Consider the following 17549-nt stretch of genomic DNA (forward strand, 5'->3'; position numbering starts at 1 on the left):
GTGGAAAAGTGGCAAGTGGTATTCATGCTGAACCAGTGTGAAGTAATATGTGTGGGAAGAACAAACAAAGCAAAGTAATATACAATAAATGGTAGGATGTTGAGAGTGGAGGAACAGAAGGATTTTGGAGTGCCATTCCTTAGACTCCAGAAGATAGCAGGCCATTAGATAGGATGGTTAAGCAGACATGTGGGATATTTTCCTTTATTAATCAAAGCATAAGAGCAGACATGCTAAATTAGTACTGTACAAAACCCTAGTTAGGCCTATAAATACTCAGTTTGCAATAATGAAAGAATTTGATAGCATTTGAGAAAGTACAGAAATGGATGTCGCCAGGACTGGGGAACTTCAGCTTTGAGAAGGGATTAGTTTGGTCATGGTTCATAGAATCATACAATTATATACAGCATAGATTTGGCTCAACAAGCCTATCCTGCCTCCCTTTATAACTCAGGCCCTCCAATCCCAGTAACATCCGCGTGAATCTTTTCTTCACACTTTTCAGGTAAATGACATCCTTCCTATAGCTGGGTGACCAGAACTGCGCACAGTACTCCAGGTGTGGTCTCGCAAATGTCTTCTACAATTGCAACATGACGTCCCAACTCCTGTATTCAATGCAGTTACCAATGAAGGCATGCGTGCCAAACACTTTCTTCACCACCCTGTACACCTGTGTTGCCACTTTCAGTGATGTTTTCCAAGCCACAATAGAAAGATTTAATTGCAATTTATAAAATGAAGAGGGCCATAGATAGATAGAATAGTTTCTATTTTATTCTACAGAGGTTTCAATGACCACTGTGTATTGATTTAAAGTAATTGATTGTTGAATACATAGGAACATTTTTAAAAGTTTTTTCTTCTAAAAAACACAAGAAATATGAGAAAAGTAGCAATAGTCTCTCAAGCTGCACCACCATTCAATAAGATCATGGCTGATCTAATCTTTGCCTCTACTTTCCTGCCTGTTCCAAATTGCCCTCCAGTCTTACTTCAAATTTGACTTTCTCACTCTTGAATACTTTAAGTGACTCAGCACACGTTGGGCAGATATTCATGATCCCCAGAGAAGAATTCCATCTCATCTCTGTATTAAATGAATAACCTATTATTCTGAAATAATGTCCCCTAGTCTGACATTCCCCTCCAGGGGAAACAGCTTTTATCCCAAAAGGCCCCTCATATTCTTGTACGTTTCAATACATTCATTCAGGGTGCAGTAGGGGTTTGGAACTTACTGCCTGAAAGGTTGCAGAGCTGAGAACTTGGTCCCAAATGTGCTCTTTAAGGCTGTGAAGCAAGAGTTGGAAAGAGGAATCACATAGAACATAGAACAATTACAGCACACTTCAGGCCCTTCAGCCCACAAAGCTGTGCCGAACATGTCCCTACCCTAGAAATTACTAGGCTTACCCATAGCCCTCTATTTTACTCAGCTCCATATACCTATCTAACGGTCTCTTGAAAGACCCTATCGTATCAGCCTCCACTACCGTTTCCGGCAGCCCATTCCACACACACCACTCTCTGAGTAAAAAACTTACCCCTGACATCTCCTCTATATCTACTCCCCAGCACCTTAAACCTATGTCCTCTTGTGGCCACCAATTCAGCCCTGGGGAAAGGCCTCTGACTATCTACCCTATCGATACCTCTCATCATCTTATACACCTCTATCAGGTCCCCCCTCATCCTCCGTCTCTCCAAGGAGAAAAGGCCGAGTTCCCTCAACCTGCTTTCATGAGGCATGCTCTGCATTCCAGGCAGCATCCTTGTAAATCTCCTCTGCACCCTCTCTGTGGCTTCCACATCTTTCCTGTAGTGAGGTGACCAGAACTGAGCACAATACTCCAAGTGGGGTCTGACCAGGGACCCATATAGCTGCAACAATACCTCACGGCTCCTAAATTCAATTCCCCGATTGATGAAGGATAATACACCATATGCCGCCTTAACCACAGAGTCAACCTGCGCAGCCACTTTGAGCGTCCTATGGACTCAGACCCCAAGATCCCTCTGATCCTCCACACTGCCCAAGAGTCCTACCATTAATACTATATTCTGCCAACATATTTGACCTACCAAAGTGAACCACTGCACACTTACCTGGGTTGAACTGCATCTGCCACTTCTCAGCTCAACTCTGCATCCTATCTATGTCCCTCTGTAACCTCTGACAGCCCTCCAAACTATCCACAACACCCCCAACCTTCGTGTCATCCGCAAACTTACTAACCCACTCCTCCACTTCCTCATCCAGGTCATTTATAAAAATCACAAATAGTAAGGGTCCCAGTACAGATCCCTGAGGTACACCACTGGTCACTGACGTCCACTTAGAATACGACCAACAACCACTCTTTGCCTTTTGTGGGCCAGCCAGTTCTGGATCCACACTGCAATGTCCCCTTGGATCCCATGTCTGCTCACCTTCTCCATAAGCCTCGCATGGAGTACCTTATCAAACGCCTTGCTGAAATCCATATACACTACATCTACTACTCTCCCTTCATGGATGTGTTTAGTCACATCCTCAAAAAATTCAATCAGGCTCGTAAGCCATGCTGACTAGTCCTAATCATATTATACCTCTCCAAATGTTCATAAATCCTGCCTCTCAGGATCTTCTCCATCAGCTTACCAACCACTGAGGTAAGACTCACCGGTCTATAATTTCCTGGGCTATCCCTACTCCCCTTCTTGAATAAGGGAACAACATCCGCAAACCCTCCAATCTTCCGGAACCTCTCCCGTTTTCCATGGATGACACAAAGATCATCGTCAGAGGTTCCACAATCTCCTCCCTCGCCTCCCACAGCAACCTGGGGTACATCTCATCCGGTCCTGGCGACTTATCTAACTTGATGCTTTCCAAAAGTTTCAGCACCACCTCTTTTCTAATATCTACATGCTCAAGCTTTTCAGGCCACTGCAAGTCCCCACTACAATCCCCCAGATCTTTTTCCGTGGTGAATACTGACGTAAAGTATTCATTAAGTACCTCCACTATTTAGATTACATTGCTTTTTGTTGGCTAGCACTGAAACGACTGGCTAAGTGGTTTCCTTCCATACTGAAAGACTGTGATTCTGTGATCTATTGAGACAGAGATCAACCCCAATACAAACTATGTGGTCAGTATGATTAGTCTGTACTTGGCAAAAGCTTACAGGGAAGTAGGAAAATAATTGAAAGCAGGTTTACTGCTGTGTCTCAGGCAAATTGCCTCTTATGTCTTGAAAAAGAATTGTCATGGATAATGGATAAGTTAAGAAACAGCACTATGTACAAGTAGAAAGGAACTAAAAGAGCGTGAGTGTACTCATGTATATGATGCACAACTTTTAATGAGTTTAAATGATTCCCCTTATTTGATTCTTTAGGTGGTTTGATAAGTCATTCACTTTCATTGTGTTTGCAAATGGCAAAGTGGATTGAATGCAGAACATTCCTGGGCTGATGCACCAATCATAGGACACCTGTGGGAGGTAATTGAAATTGCTTATTTCTTAATAAGATGAAACTGAATTCCAATATCCTAGCAAAATAGCTAATATATAACACCTTCAGTCCTGTATTCATCATCCTCCTTAAATTTTGTCTCCATGTTGTCTGAAGTTAAATTCTTAAATTCCTAAACTTTCTTATTCTTTATTCTGGAGACTTCAGTAACCTCTCCTGCACTCTCCTTCCCTTTTACTTTATCCATACTTTTCCAATCTGTTGAACCCGCTCCCCTACTATTTAGTTTGCTGTTGGCCTGATCAATGACTGTTCTGCAAGTGGCCCCAAATTGCTGTGGACTGGGTTAATTAACAGGCCAGTGGTTCCTGTGTCTGGGTGACAAACTATTAGTGAGGAGGGAGCTTCAACGAATAATTTAACACAATGCTGTTTACGCAGCATGGTTTTTTTGCAAGTTAATAATAAATGTTGTCGATATTCCACAGAAAAAACAATTCCTGTGAGCTTTGGAGAAAACATGCCCTGAATAACTGACATCTTTAGCGGCTAAGATGGACCCTGATAAACTAATTTCCCAATAGTTACTAATTGACCTGGAAATGAACACCATGATATTACATGCACTGAAGTACATGCGCATTAAAAAGGTGTGAATGAGTCCATTTTCTAGGCATATGATTTTACCGAGGGTTTTTACTCTTGATCATTGGCATATATGACTTGGCAGAGCACTTTTAGACAGAAGTTTCAGAAGGAATGTCTAAGCTAAAGAATGTTGCATTGGATTGTAAAAGTTGTGAATGGATTATGAAAGTTTCTACAATGTCCCATTTATTATATGACACCAAGATGCAAAATAATTTCAGCAATGGATGTTTTCTGTCCAATAAAAATGAACCCATCAGAATTAAATTATATTTGTAAGTGATTGCTCAAACAAGCATTGAAACTCTTGACCTATTGCAGATACATATTTTTCCACTCTGCACAGATGGTGAAATGGTATTGTACAGACAATCAAAAGAATGACATGCTTCATTTTCATAGCTCTCAAAGTAAATAGCTTTTTAAATTACACTGATTCATGTCCAGGAACCAAAGAAATTCCAGCAATGTTTCTAAACTTGCACAAAATTGGTCGAAACTTGCAGGATGTGACCAAATGACTTGTCTTAACTAACTGAGTTCAGTACAAAGTGTATACCTAAGACAGAAAATCAAATGCTAAAGCTGGATAGAATATTCTGCCTTCAGAGAAGAACCTACCTCCTCATTCGTCCGCAGTGAACTTCTGGTAAGTTCTTTACTTTATGAATCCTCTAATATTTCTGATATTACCCATTGCTAAATAATCAGTTTGTGTGGCCTTTATTGAGCAATCTATCCTGGCTGTAATTATCCTACTCCCTTGCAAATTTAGTATCTTATTCACCATTAGTGATTCATGTATTTCACACACAAAATTGGTGTAATATTATGGATGCGCTTTCGACACATTGGGTCTATTTAGGTCTCACCACCAAAAAATCTGCTCAAATACTACTTGTACTTGTGGACAGCAAAATTGGAACAGTTGGGGGAAAAATGAGAGTAATAAATAGGAAATAGATAAAATAATAAAGCATAGTTCATAAAGAGATATTGGGAGAACTAGAAAGGAAAAAAATTCATTTGGGATGAAAATGATTTTTCTGTACTTTGTTTGCACAAAAAATCGTTCACTGTGGTGAATAAACTGAAGTGATTCGAGCCTCTGATTGAAATTGTTTGTCTCAGTAAAATGTGGTTAATTATTCAACAATAAAGCAAATCTAACATTCAAATAACCTTATTAATCTTTATTACCCAGAGATTGTTTCAATGCCATGTGAACCAATAAATTTGTTTTAGATTGGCTAGAAGACTATAGGGCATTGCTCGCAGCTCTCAATTACCTGCTCAAGGCAATTAGATTCAGGGAATAAATATCTGTCTTGCTAGTGACAGTCACATCTCTCAGATGAGAAAAGCAGCTATAGTTACTTGAAATGCCATGGGTTTGAGTGTTAAAGTAGATATCTGTAAACAATTAATGTTACATCAGCCTAATAATGTTCAACATTTCTGACATCTTACTGTTAGTTGCCTGAATGAAACAATATTTTCCTCTCTCTACAGGTAATTCTTCCAACCTTAGTGTCAAAGAATTTTGGCATGGGAAGATGTTGGTGTGGATATGCAGAAAAGTCCTTGCAGTGTAAAAACATTACTTTTGTTCTATTTTCTTTTTAGTTGTTGAATAAAACTTTATATTGATCACTTCTTTTTCTGTGTCGTCTTTCGTTCATTATATTCATATTGCATTCATGTTTTGTGGTGCATTGTGAGATTTTGACAATTTTGTATGTTTTGGAGTATCTGTACTAGATGCCTTCTTTCATTGTATATCCCTTGTTTCATTTTGTGCTCCCTACCCTTCATTCTGGTTTGCATGTCAGGAATTTACTGAACTATCAAACTTGTAACTTAATGAAATTTTGCAACTATAAGCCAGAGTAAACGAGGCTTAGCTCAATTAGTAGACCTGAAATTCAGTAATAGTGGAGTTTGGTTGACTTTGTTTATTTTATGGCCTGAAGGTTTTCAGTAAAGCTGAGCATCTGCTTTTACAGTTGTGGAATGGCAATGAATTAAGAGCATTTGTGTTGGAAAAGGCCAAAACAACATACAGATATAATGTTTGTAAAGTATGAAAATATTCACCATACCATGACATGTAAAAGTCACTGGCTTTAAGTTCCTGTTGTATGTACTGAAGTTAGAATTCAAAGTACATGTTTTCCTAATAAGTTGGTTTAAATTTTCAATATTTTTTCCAGTCATGGTATATTTTGTATATTGCACATTTGATTCAAGTCAATAAACTTTGGTACTATTTCTGGTAAAATTCAGATTGCTTCTGGGAGAGTAATGGTTGAGTGGGAGGAGAAGATCCGCCATGACGGATTGGATAATCTATGATCTCTGCATAGACTCAAGTTCCCCTTGATGTGGAAGTTTGAGACCATTTTGTAAGGGGGTCAGAGTTGGGTGCACTGAGAGGATGATGGCTGGGGAAGAGGTGAACAGCATCATTTGTGAGCTTAGGATGAAAGCCAAAATCTCTGGCAATCTTGGCACACGGCCACTCCTCCCAATGAAGCTTGATAGCCTGTTGAATCAAAATATCTAATTCTGTTCTTAACTAGCATTGCCATCTGTCTCAACGGGGACCCTGGTGGATTTTTCTCCCACCCTGTGGCCCAAAGCTCATTTATAACATTTTGCTGCCCATTTCACAGACCAGAAACTGAACCTGGCACCTTCTGATCTGAATAGTACTCTGCTCCATTTATCCAGTAAACCATCATTGGGTATTTGGTTTTGTCATTTGAATAGTGTGGATGATCAACCTAGTTGGATATGTCACGAGTATAATTTTAAATATGGCAGAAAATTTACTGGACAATTCATCCACTCATGTAGTCTTGAAAGTGTTTGATTCAGATCAGGCAGAGAGAATTAACTTATCAGATACCATATGGTGAATTGTTATTATAATTTAATGAATTTGATATGTTATTATTTAGATTTACTAATGGTGTCCAAAATTTTGCATTTTTTGTTTAATTTTGATTTCCAGTTACTTTCCCTCTCATGGCTCCCATATTCTGCATCTTTGTTGTTTCACAGTATGCTTTGGCCACAGACTCCTTTCAACTGGGGTACAAGGACGATGGTAGCTGTAAAGGTGATCCAGCCCCAAATGTGCCGCCACCACACAGATTGCAATGGGAAATCCCACATGAGGTGAGGCCTTTAGTTTCTGCTTCTGCTATCTCGCTATGGAGAGTTCTCTGTCTAAAACTCTCCAAGGCTGCTTCAGCAGCGCCTTCCAAATCTTTATCACCCAGTAAGACATTGATAACAATTGGATGGTTGCATCACCACCTTAAACATCCCATTCCAAGTCCCACTTCATCTGGACTTGGGCATGTAGCATTGTTGATGAAGTTTTTGAGTCTATGCCAAGCAGCATTGTGGGTCACCTTCACTATGTAGACTGAAGCAGTTCAAGAAAAAAAATAGTCCAATCCCTACCTTAGGGCAGCTGTTGTCCGGTAATAAATGCCATCCTTCCCAACAATGAGGAACAACAGTTTTAAAATAAAGTAGCAAACAAGAAGCTGAAGTTCTGAAATGAAAAGAGAAACTGTTAGATAGTTGGAAAGTCAGGCAGCATCTGTGAAGAGAGAAGCAAGAGTTTACAGAGGAATTTAAAGCATGTCCAAAAACATTGAAATAAACTTCAGTAGTTCTAGTTTGTCCCAGCAGCCATTCATTTTAATGGGGATTGCTGTGCTGGTACTAGACTAAACCTGCCACCAGCTCTACAGGCATGCTTCCCAGCCTGAGTGCTTTGGCCTGTACTAGTGATGGAAATAGGGACTTTGGCAGGAAAACTAAGCACTTCAGTGTTGGTGTCTGAAATCATGGCTCAAATTCTCACAAAGGGGCTGCTGGAAATTAAATCTTCCCAAGCTCACCATAACAATAAGGTTTCTGAGATGCAGCTAATCCTCACTTTTCCTACTTTACACCCAAATGTCCTGTACCCTGGCTCTCCCAAGACTGTTGATCTCTAGTTTTGGCCAGTCATTCCTGTTATCTGAGGCCTAACATCAAATCAACTGAATCTCCTGGCAAAGCTATTGAGTGGACAGCTGGCTGAGATGTTGTTCAGATTCTCCCCATTTACCTTGAGCCTAGAGTGAACTCCCTGTTGCTACATTCTCTCAGTGCTAACAACGGAAACAATTTTGTGGATGAATTTAATACCATACATGAAGACATATCAAACATACCTGTGTAACTTTTCTTGTGGATTGATTAAATCCAATGACAACCAAGTTGTTGGTTCTGTAAAGCTGATTTTGCTGCTTTTCCCTCCCATAACCCCAACTTCCTTCTGTCCCTATTTCAGTGCCAAGAAGTAATCATGCATTCGCTGAAGGTGGCACAGAAACTGGCTGATGATGTTGATTTCTATGCATTCCCATTCACTCAGTTTGGCAAAGGTGTGATTAAGAAATGCAGAACCAGTCCTGATGCCTTCATCCAAATTGCTCTGCAACTTGCCAACTTCAGGGTAAGAGCAAAATAGAATCAGCAATTTGCTCAGTGGGGGTGGGTTTGGACTGAACATCGGGAATAACAGCAGAAACAGATTCAACCAGGGTAGCCATTTGCTGGTACAGTTTCAATAGGGAGCTTGAATTTTATTGTTTTATGGCCATAGAAAGCACTGCAGAATTTGGCTCTGGCTGCAGCATTATTCCCAGTTTATTGTGATGTTAATTTGTTTTGCAGGAAAACTAAAGAATTGCTGCTTTTGCTAATTATTTAATCACCAAAGATGCAATTCTTTATTTTACTGTAAAACTAATGCAGATTCAGATTAGTTTATTGTCATACACCAGAGAGCGAAATTATTTGCTTGCATGAAGCTCACAGAGTAAACAGTATGCATGATAATAAGTACAACAACAAGTGCAAAACAGCAGAATGGTGCAAAGTTTGTAGTGCAATATGAAATAGAGCAAAGAGAAATACTAAAGTGACAATAATGGAATAACCGAGAGAGGTAGAATTAAGAATCTGAGGACCACTGGCAGCACCACTGGGAAGGTGATGTGAAAGAGGTGATTGGTTCAGATGTCTGATAGCAGTGGGGAAGAAACTGTTCTTGTCTGGATGTCCTGGGTTTCATGGTCCTGTAGCTCCTCCAGAATTTCTGCTGAAATTTGTATTGCATTTTCCTTGGAAAAATGTGTCAGAGGAGTAGAGCTGCCATAACACTATCCCTCAGCTTCAATACATGTTTAGGACTGTAGCCAGTTTGATCTAGAGAAAGCACAAGAAAATATTACACAGCTGATTCCTTACAAAGTGGCCTACTCCTGTGGCATGCAAAACCCCATCAGTCACTCCAGATTATTCTGTTCTAAAAGTTCCATTTTTTTTGTTCTCAGTTTGTTACAAACCGTCTAGTGTCGTTGTAGGATTATTAAAAAAAAAAGTTCAGATGTCGGACCATCAAGCGCACTGCTTGAGAAAGTGGTTTGACCTATTTTGTTTTCCAAATGAATGAGGTAGCAATTTCATTGTACTGAACAAAGATGCTGAGCAACTATTATGAATAACCTATCCTTTCCATGTCCAGAGGCTCATGAAAAGGATATGCTCTACAGATTATATTTTAACAGTAACTACCCCTACATAGCCCTCTGGGGAGTAAACATTGTAGCCAAAATTGAGCAAAAGCTATAGTCCATGTAATATACATGTTCAAATCCCACACTCAATAAAGCTGATCCAGCACTTGCATCAGGAGCAAACTCTGTGCTGATGTAATGGATAACTGGAATTTAAGTGATCTATGTGTGGTTTACTTATTGGAAGCCAAACTGCACACCTGTAGGGCTGCTTTTATTGTTTGAATCATATTATTTGCACTCTATAGCCAAATTTAACAGGTTCTGCAAAGGCAATTGGAGAAATTTATCTCCCTTTTTCTTACGCACTAAACGTGGAATATTAGTGGATGCACCTTGTACTCCACATCTGATGTTTGGTTCCTTTGAAGTGTGCATTACTGCATCACATATTGTGAACATGCAGCAGGATGCATTTCTACCACAATGGGTTGACGTAAGGCAGCATTAACAGGGTATTGCAGATCTCTTCATTTCATCTTGTATGGTTCAGGTTCAAATGAAGAGTCATAGAACACAGAAACAGGCCCTTCAGACCACCACATCCATGTCGACCTTTTTTCCCATCTCTACTAATCCCATTTGCCCGCATTAGGTCTGTATCCATCTATGCCTTCCCTATTCAAGTGCATGTCTAAATGCCCCTTAAACATACCTATGCCTCATAATTTTATACACCTCTATCAGCTGCCCCCTCAGCTTCCTTCACTTCAATGAAGGAAGCCCAGCCTATCCAGTCTCTCCCAATAACTAAAGTAACTCTAATCCAGGCAACATCCTGGTGAATAAGAATGCATGCAACCAACCCTTTGTCTACCTGCTGTTACATTTTCATTTTGCTATGCATTTTTTGCCTTCTGCACTGCACCAAACAATTCAAAGGTTGTCAAGATTGCCAGATTGGCCTGTGCTTATCATACAATGTCAATAAAAAACAGTTTTCCATCTGTACTCCTTGATTAAATTTCCATTTGAAACCCGCTCCTGGGTATCTTTTGTTCCATACAAAAGTACTCTGCACCTCCTAGAATGTTGAACTGTTTAGAACAGGTCACAGTCTGCAAACCACTGGAAGGCATTTATTATGTATGAACCATCTGTTCCCGTCCAAGATTATAACCTGTAGATGTTAATATTTCCAGCTGTAAACTATCCTTATTAAAGTAAAAGCCCCAGACCTGAAGCAAAGCTATATGATTTTCACATTTTGACTTAATAGTGTATTTCTGTTGCTGAATGCATAGTGTTTTCTGAAGTTGTATCATATTTCTCATTCAGTACCTCTCCTGTTTCCATTATTCTCCACAGAAATGATCAGGATCTCATTATTAGATTCTAGCCTGCAATATACGCTGGGTTTCTGTTGGGTATCAGTAGTTAAAGAAAAACTTATGAAGAAGCCCAGTTCTGCATAACTTTTCTGCTGTTATCTTCCAACATTACCCTCTTCCTGTGTACTTGCACAAATTTCCTTTTCTGTTGCAATAAACGAACTGCTGGAGGAACTCAGCAGGTCAAGTAGCATCTGTGAGGAGAAAGGAATTGAGGTTTCAGGTTGAGACCTTTCATCAGGGTCCAACCCAAAACATCGATAATTCCACATCCCCCACCCCCACGTGTGCTGTTCGATCTGCTGAGTTTCTCTAGCAGTTTGTTTATGGCTCCAGATTCCACCATCTGCAGCCTTGCAGTCTCCTTTCTTTTCAATTGCTGATTTGCTCTTCCCCTTCAGGTTGTCTCAAAATATCTTCTATTCTCCCTAACCCATATTTAACTGAAGTACAATTCTTTATATTTCGCTCTCCCGGCCTTTTACCTGTCTGTTTTCTTTTCGACATACATCTCATTTCTTTCTTTCTTTCTCTCTTCATTGTTGTTCTACTTCACTTTTAGAAGACCCCACTCATGCCATCTCTTCTGCTATCTCTTCTTTCTCACAGCCTTTGTGCCTTGTTTCTTTATTTTGCCTTGATTTATTTGTAATGAATACCTCCTAGACACCTACTCTGTTTCTTATTGTAACCTCTTTCCCACTCTATACCTTTTCAAATTTGTGCCTTGCTATTACTGTTACAGCCTTTTTTATATGAATAAAAGCAATCCTTCCCCTAAATATAACAACTTGATGCTTAACCTATTTCAGCCTGAACTGTGCCTCCTGTCTGAAACACACGTTAGTTGGCTCCTGTAATACTGTGAATTATGTTGTAATTGAGAATATCCTTGTGCCACTTTTGGTCAACTTCACTCAGTCTAGAATGGCCTACACTGTACCTGAATCAAGAGCATTGAAAAATGGAGCCTGCATGGGTCAATCAGAAAGCTGTGTTTTAAGAGATGTAAGACTAGAATTATTCTTGATTATTTTAACTAATGTAAGCTTACAGAACATCTTAGCTTGATTTTGAAGTTTCTCCCATTCAAACTCTTCAATGGACCTCATAATCCTATCATTCAGTCTCAATATTTCAGTTAGGTTTCAGCCTGTGTTGAATGTGACTGTCTTCAATCTATAAATCATCCAGATCTCTCTTCCGTTCACTACTAAAATTTTAAAAATGCATTTTCTTCTGATTCGTGTACTGGATTGTACTTTATAACCATTGCTAGTCAATTATTCTGTTTTCTTTTGGAAAGAATTTGTTTACATAAGTAAGGGGACAGTTTATTAACTCTATTTGATTCTTTTTGCAATCCCGATTGCAGGACAAAGGTTCTTTCTGTCTAACCTATGAATCTTCAATGACTCGGCTGTTCCGTGAGGGGAGGACTGAAACTGTGCGTTCATGCACCATTGAGACGTGCAATTTTGTGACAGCACTGGCGAGTAAGAAGCTTTCGGTGAGGAGGGATTACTGTACACTCTATGGGTCTGCAGGGGCAAGTGGGAGTATAGTTTCACTTATCAATTAAAATGTAATTTTAATTATCTGTAATGTTTATTTGAATACCAGAAGTCTTCTCCTCCTATTGTTCAGTGGTGAGTGGTCATCAATTGAAATTTGTCTCTGAAAGTGTGAAAGATCAGATTGCAGAAGTTTGTTGGAGAATTTAATTATTCAGTAAGAAACAAGGTTGGCTGTTGAAGTTAGGGAAATAAAAATGATTTATTTGAAGCTCCACAGCAGGATTAATTTTGAATTGCACTAGCAAATACCACAGATGTAATGAGGGCTGATGATCGCTTTCAGCACAATGATTCTGTGCAGTAACAGCCGAACGATCATGGGTTTTACTTTCTAAGGAAAGAAAAATTATTTGGGTTTCCACTGCTCCTATCAGGTTAAGTTGTTAACATATGTGTTTGTAGATTTATTACATCTGAATTTCTAACAGCAACACGAGTGCAACTTCCTGTGTATTTATTTTTGCACCAAAGTCACAAAGAGTGCTAAATAAAAATTGTACTTAAAACTTGTTCTAAATATTCAGCATTGGAAGTCCAACCACTGGCTGTTGAATATCTGTCTTTAGCTGAAATGCAATATTTAATGAGTCTGCAGAAGGACAAATTCCAGCAGGAAATCATTCATGGAATTGGTCAGAGGCTACAGAATTAGAACTTCAGAATCCAAATTAACAGCGTGGTATTCAAAATCATTTTTCCTTTTCATTTGCTCTTGATTCTAGATGTACAAGCTGCATTTCACACACAGAGAATGCCAGTAGCTTGCCTGAATCGGTAAGAAGTGAGCATCAGCAGACTCTTAGTTCTAAGAAGACTTCAGAATTGAAGACAATGTCTGGTCACCTGGCAATTACACATGCAATTCCAGCTTGTGCCATTAGATAGAAAGCATTAGTAGGAAGCTGAGGGCAGTTAACTTACAGGCGAAAGATTGAAAAGATCTGTGTAGCTTCCAAGCCAGTGACCTCTACCATGTGGTAGAAGCAGGGCAGCAGACCTGTAAGAGCTCCTTCATTTCCAAGTCCTTTTTCAAGATGCGTATCATTCTGGCATGGAAAAATATTACCAATTTATCTTCATTAAAATTCCAAGGACCTGATGATCCACATCACAGAATTTTGAAGAAGGGGACCTTGGAGATATTGAATGCTCTGGTTGTAATCTTCTAGGGTTCTACAAATTCTGGAATTATTCCTGTAGATAGAAGGTACCAAATATAACCCATTTCTTTAAGAAAAAAGAAGAGAAAACAAGACACTGCCAACCTGTTGGACGAGTGTCCCTGGTGGGGAAAGTCCTGAAATCTATAGTGAAAAATGTAATAATAGGACACCTTGAAAAGAATAATAGGATTGAGCAGAGCCAATATGAATTCATGAAAGGAAAATTTATATTTGAATAATCCTACTTTGGAGAGGGTACAGAAGCAGTTGACCAGGATGTTGCCTAGATTAGAGTGTGTTGAGAGGTTAGACAATCTTGGATTGATTCTGCTGGAATGTAGGAGGCTGAGGGGCGACCTGATAGAAGTATATAAAATTAAGAGAGGCATAGGTAGCGTAGATAGTCCCAGGTGGAAATGTGAAATGCTCGAGGGCATAGCTTTAAGGTGAGAGGGGCAAAGTTTAGAAGAGGTCTATGAGGTAACTTTTTTTACACAAAGGGAAAGTGGTAGAAGCAGAAATGATAGCTATGTTTGAGGCATTTAGACAGAACAGGTAATTAGACATGAACAGGTAATGAATCGAGGGATACAGCCCATGTGCAGACAGATGGTATTAGTTTGGGACCATGGTCAACACAGACATGGTAGGCTGAAGGGCCTGTTCCTCTGCTCTATTCTATGTTTCTATGCATCTCATTGGAACTTACAACATTCTTAAAAGGCTTAATAGGCTAGGTGCAGGGAGAACATTTTCCCCTAATTGAGCAGTCTTGGAACAGGGGACACAGTTTGAGAATAAGGAGTAGATCATCTGGATTGAAATGAGGAAAAATTTGAATCAAAGGGTCGTGAACCATTGAAATTCTCTACCCCAGAGGATTGTGGTGGCTCAGTTGTTGTATTCATTCAAAGCAGAGGTCGATTAACTTTTGCCAAGGAGTGCAGTGGTTAATGCTACTGCCTCATAGCTCTGATGACCTTGGTTCAACCCTGACCCCTAGTGCTGTCTGACATGGTATGGGGATAGTGCACCAAAATAGTGCTATGATCTTGTTTGCCCTGCGTGCTCGTTTTCTTCCAGTTCTCAAGTTGTCTTCTTACTAGCTGTCCTCCAAGTCCTTTCCCTTCCTCTAAACTCTGCACCCTTATCTGGCCTGATCTCCTCACCTGCCAATCACCTCACCCCTAATCGGTGATTGTAGGCATCTCCTACCAATTTGCAACAGCTGATTCTTGCCCTAATTTTAATTCCCTCACCTACTGCTCATCCAATCCATTTGCCCTCCTCTCTCAATGTGTGACTGAGATAAGCTTTGTGACTGTTCTGGCTGCTGTTACCTTTGCTAGTTTTATACTTTGGACATTAATTTGTGTTTAAAGGCTCCAGCAGCTGTGGTGAGGTTCAAACCTATCTGGATCATTGGTCCAGTCCTCTGGATTACTAGTCCAGTAACATATCTACACTGCTTACCATGCCTCCTGTTCAACATCAGCACGGCCATTGCTTCTAGTAACTGACAGCTGAACTTTTGCTAGGTTCCTGGTCCTCGAGGTGGACTGATTTTACGGCTTTGAGGATGCTTCACAATTCACCTTTGGTAGCTAGAGTGGGATTTGAATCCAGCCTCCCCCTTTGTCACGCAAACCTAGTGGTTGAGATTGCTCAGCAGCAGTGTCGGACAGGGTTGTTGCTGCACTTCAGTAAGTCCTGCTGCAAGTACACACCTGGCATCATATGGAAATAGGATCAGGCTTGACTGTAGAGTGCCCCACAGTTGACATGAGCTTGCATATTGAAAGTCTGCAAGCAGTTCAAGGAAGGTCAAATGGATTTGTATTCCAGCAACATGCTTGTGGGTTAGTATGAGAAGCCAATGTCAGAATGATGCATTAGTAGACACTTGACCATCGAAATCATAAAGAACATGACAAATTGGGATAAGGAAATTCTTTGCCTCTTAAATAACATTCTAATAAAAGTATTTCTTGTTCCTTTAGAAGACTTGGTAAGGTTGCAATGTACTTTTCTTTCATTCCCTCCACAGAATGAAGAGTGCCTGAATCTATTCCGTATTGCAGCCAAGAATCACCAGCACATCAGCAGGCTTGCTATGTCCGGATGTGGTGTCGATCGGCATCTCTTCTGCCTCTATGTGGTGTCCAAGTACCTGGGAGTCAACTCACCCTTCCTTCAAGAGGTAAAAGGTTGTCAGTTGTGACTTCATACAGATGAGAAAAGTAAAATGGGGAGGAGTTAAATTGAGGCTGGTATCTATTCTTCCCAACAGGGTAAGTTATCATCCTAACTCTTATATTTTAAAAAAAAATTGCAGGAGAGAGCATTGTAGATCAGAAGACAAGTCATTCTGAGCTCTCACCACCCACCCATTTAATAGAGACCTAGGGTCAAATACAGTTTCTGTTCAGAGAGAAACAAAAAGCATTAGTTCAAGGAAATAAGAGCAGGGGTAGGTCACCTGACTCCTCAAGACAGCCATGTCATTCAAAATGATCATGGCTGATCTACGCTGGCCTCAATACCTCTTCTGTGCCAGATCTCCATAGCTCTCAATTCCCCTCCTTTTGGAAATTTATTTACCTCTTCTTTAAGTCTTCTAATGAGTTAGTCTCCACAACTTTCTGGGGCAGAGAATCCCTGAGATTCATCACGGTTCTTTGGAGTGATTAGGGATTGACCATAAATATTGGCCTTGTCAGTGATGTCACCATCCTAAAAATAAATAACTGTTCTAGCTCTGTCAGAACCAAGAAATGTTAAGTTTTCAAGATGCAGAGGAAATGAGAATAAGAGTAGTTCTGTAATTGGTGGAAGGTAGGAGAGATTAAATGACAAAATTCCAAACCAAACCATTGCAGATGCAGGATATCTGAATAAAACAGAAAATACGAAATATTTAGCAGGTCAGGAGACATCTGTGGAGAGAGAAGCTGAATTAACATTTCGGGTCAAGATCAAGTGACAAAGAGGAATAATGATGCAAGGAGAAAGAAGGTGGTAATGGAACACTTAAAGAATCAAAAAGCTGGCTTGGGGGAGGTGTAAGTGAGAACAATGTTGGTTCAATGGTAAAAGTCGTGCAATGCAAACTTTCTAACTAGTTTAACTTCATGTAATAAAGTGTCACGTATTGTTTAGTTATGATGGGCTGAGGTCCAAAATGCAGCACACCAAATGTTGAATTGATTAAAGGAACTGTTGAAATAAATTGGGAGGCTTGATTAAGTTTCATCAACTTTGGGTTTGGTGGTAGATTTTGGAAAGATGGGAGTGGAGAGACACCTTTCTGAGATTATTGGAAAGCATAAGCAAATGTGTATTCAAATGTGTCTTGATTTGAATGTGATGAGAATGCATGATGCCTTTCAATCAGGGAATGTCATAGTTAACTTTACCTCTTGATTTGTAAGATACTGCAGTAGATTGTCATCTGTGAAACTAGAAGTGTATCTTGTTTTTAGGTGCTTTCAGAGCCATGGTGTCTCTCGACCAGTCAGACACCCATCCAGCAGCTTGAGCTATTCGACCTTGTGAATCATCCAGAATACGTCTCCATTGGAGGTGGTTTTGGCCCTGTGAGTGTTTACTGTACATTTAAGTTTTTCTTCCCTTTTGTCCCTCCTACTCGCCCCTCGCCCATTTCCTGATACATTGCTTAGCTAGTTATGACGTACACATCTCTCAGCTTTGTGG

At 39.9% G+C, this 17549-nt stretch overlaps 1 protein-coding gene across 1 annotated transcript in view; it reads left to right on the forward strand.

Moving 5' to 3' along the window:
* The window catches only part of LOC127585683 (carnitine O-palmitoyltransferase 1, liver isoform-like), a 98920-nt gene that overhangs the window by 64324 nt on the left and 17047 nt on the right, over positions 1–17549 (forward strand). The window contains 7 exon segments of the mRNA XM_052043356.1: positions 3390–3430; positions 3433–3494; positions 7183–7299; positions 8474–8638; positions 12471–12605; positions 15883–16035; positions 17318–17431. Of these exon segments, the coding sequence (XP_051899316.1) occupies positions 3390–3430; positions 3433–3494; positions 7183–7299; positions 8474–8638; positions 12471–12605; positions 15883–16035; positions 17318–17431 (787 nt within the window).

The sequence above is a fragment of the Pristis pectinata genome, chromosome 33 (assembly GCF_009764475.1).
Source record: "Pristis pectinata isolate sPriPec2 chromosome 33, sPriPec2.1.pri, whole genome shotgun sequence".
Taxonomy (NCBI): domain Eukaryota; kingdom Metazoa; phylum Chordata; class Chondrichthyes; order Rhinopristiformes; family Pristidae; genus Pristis; species Pristis pectinata.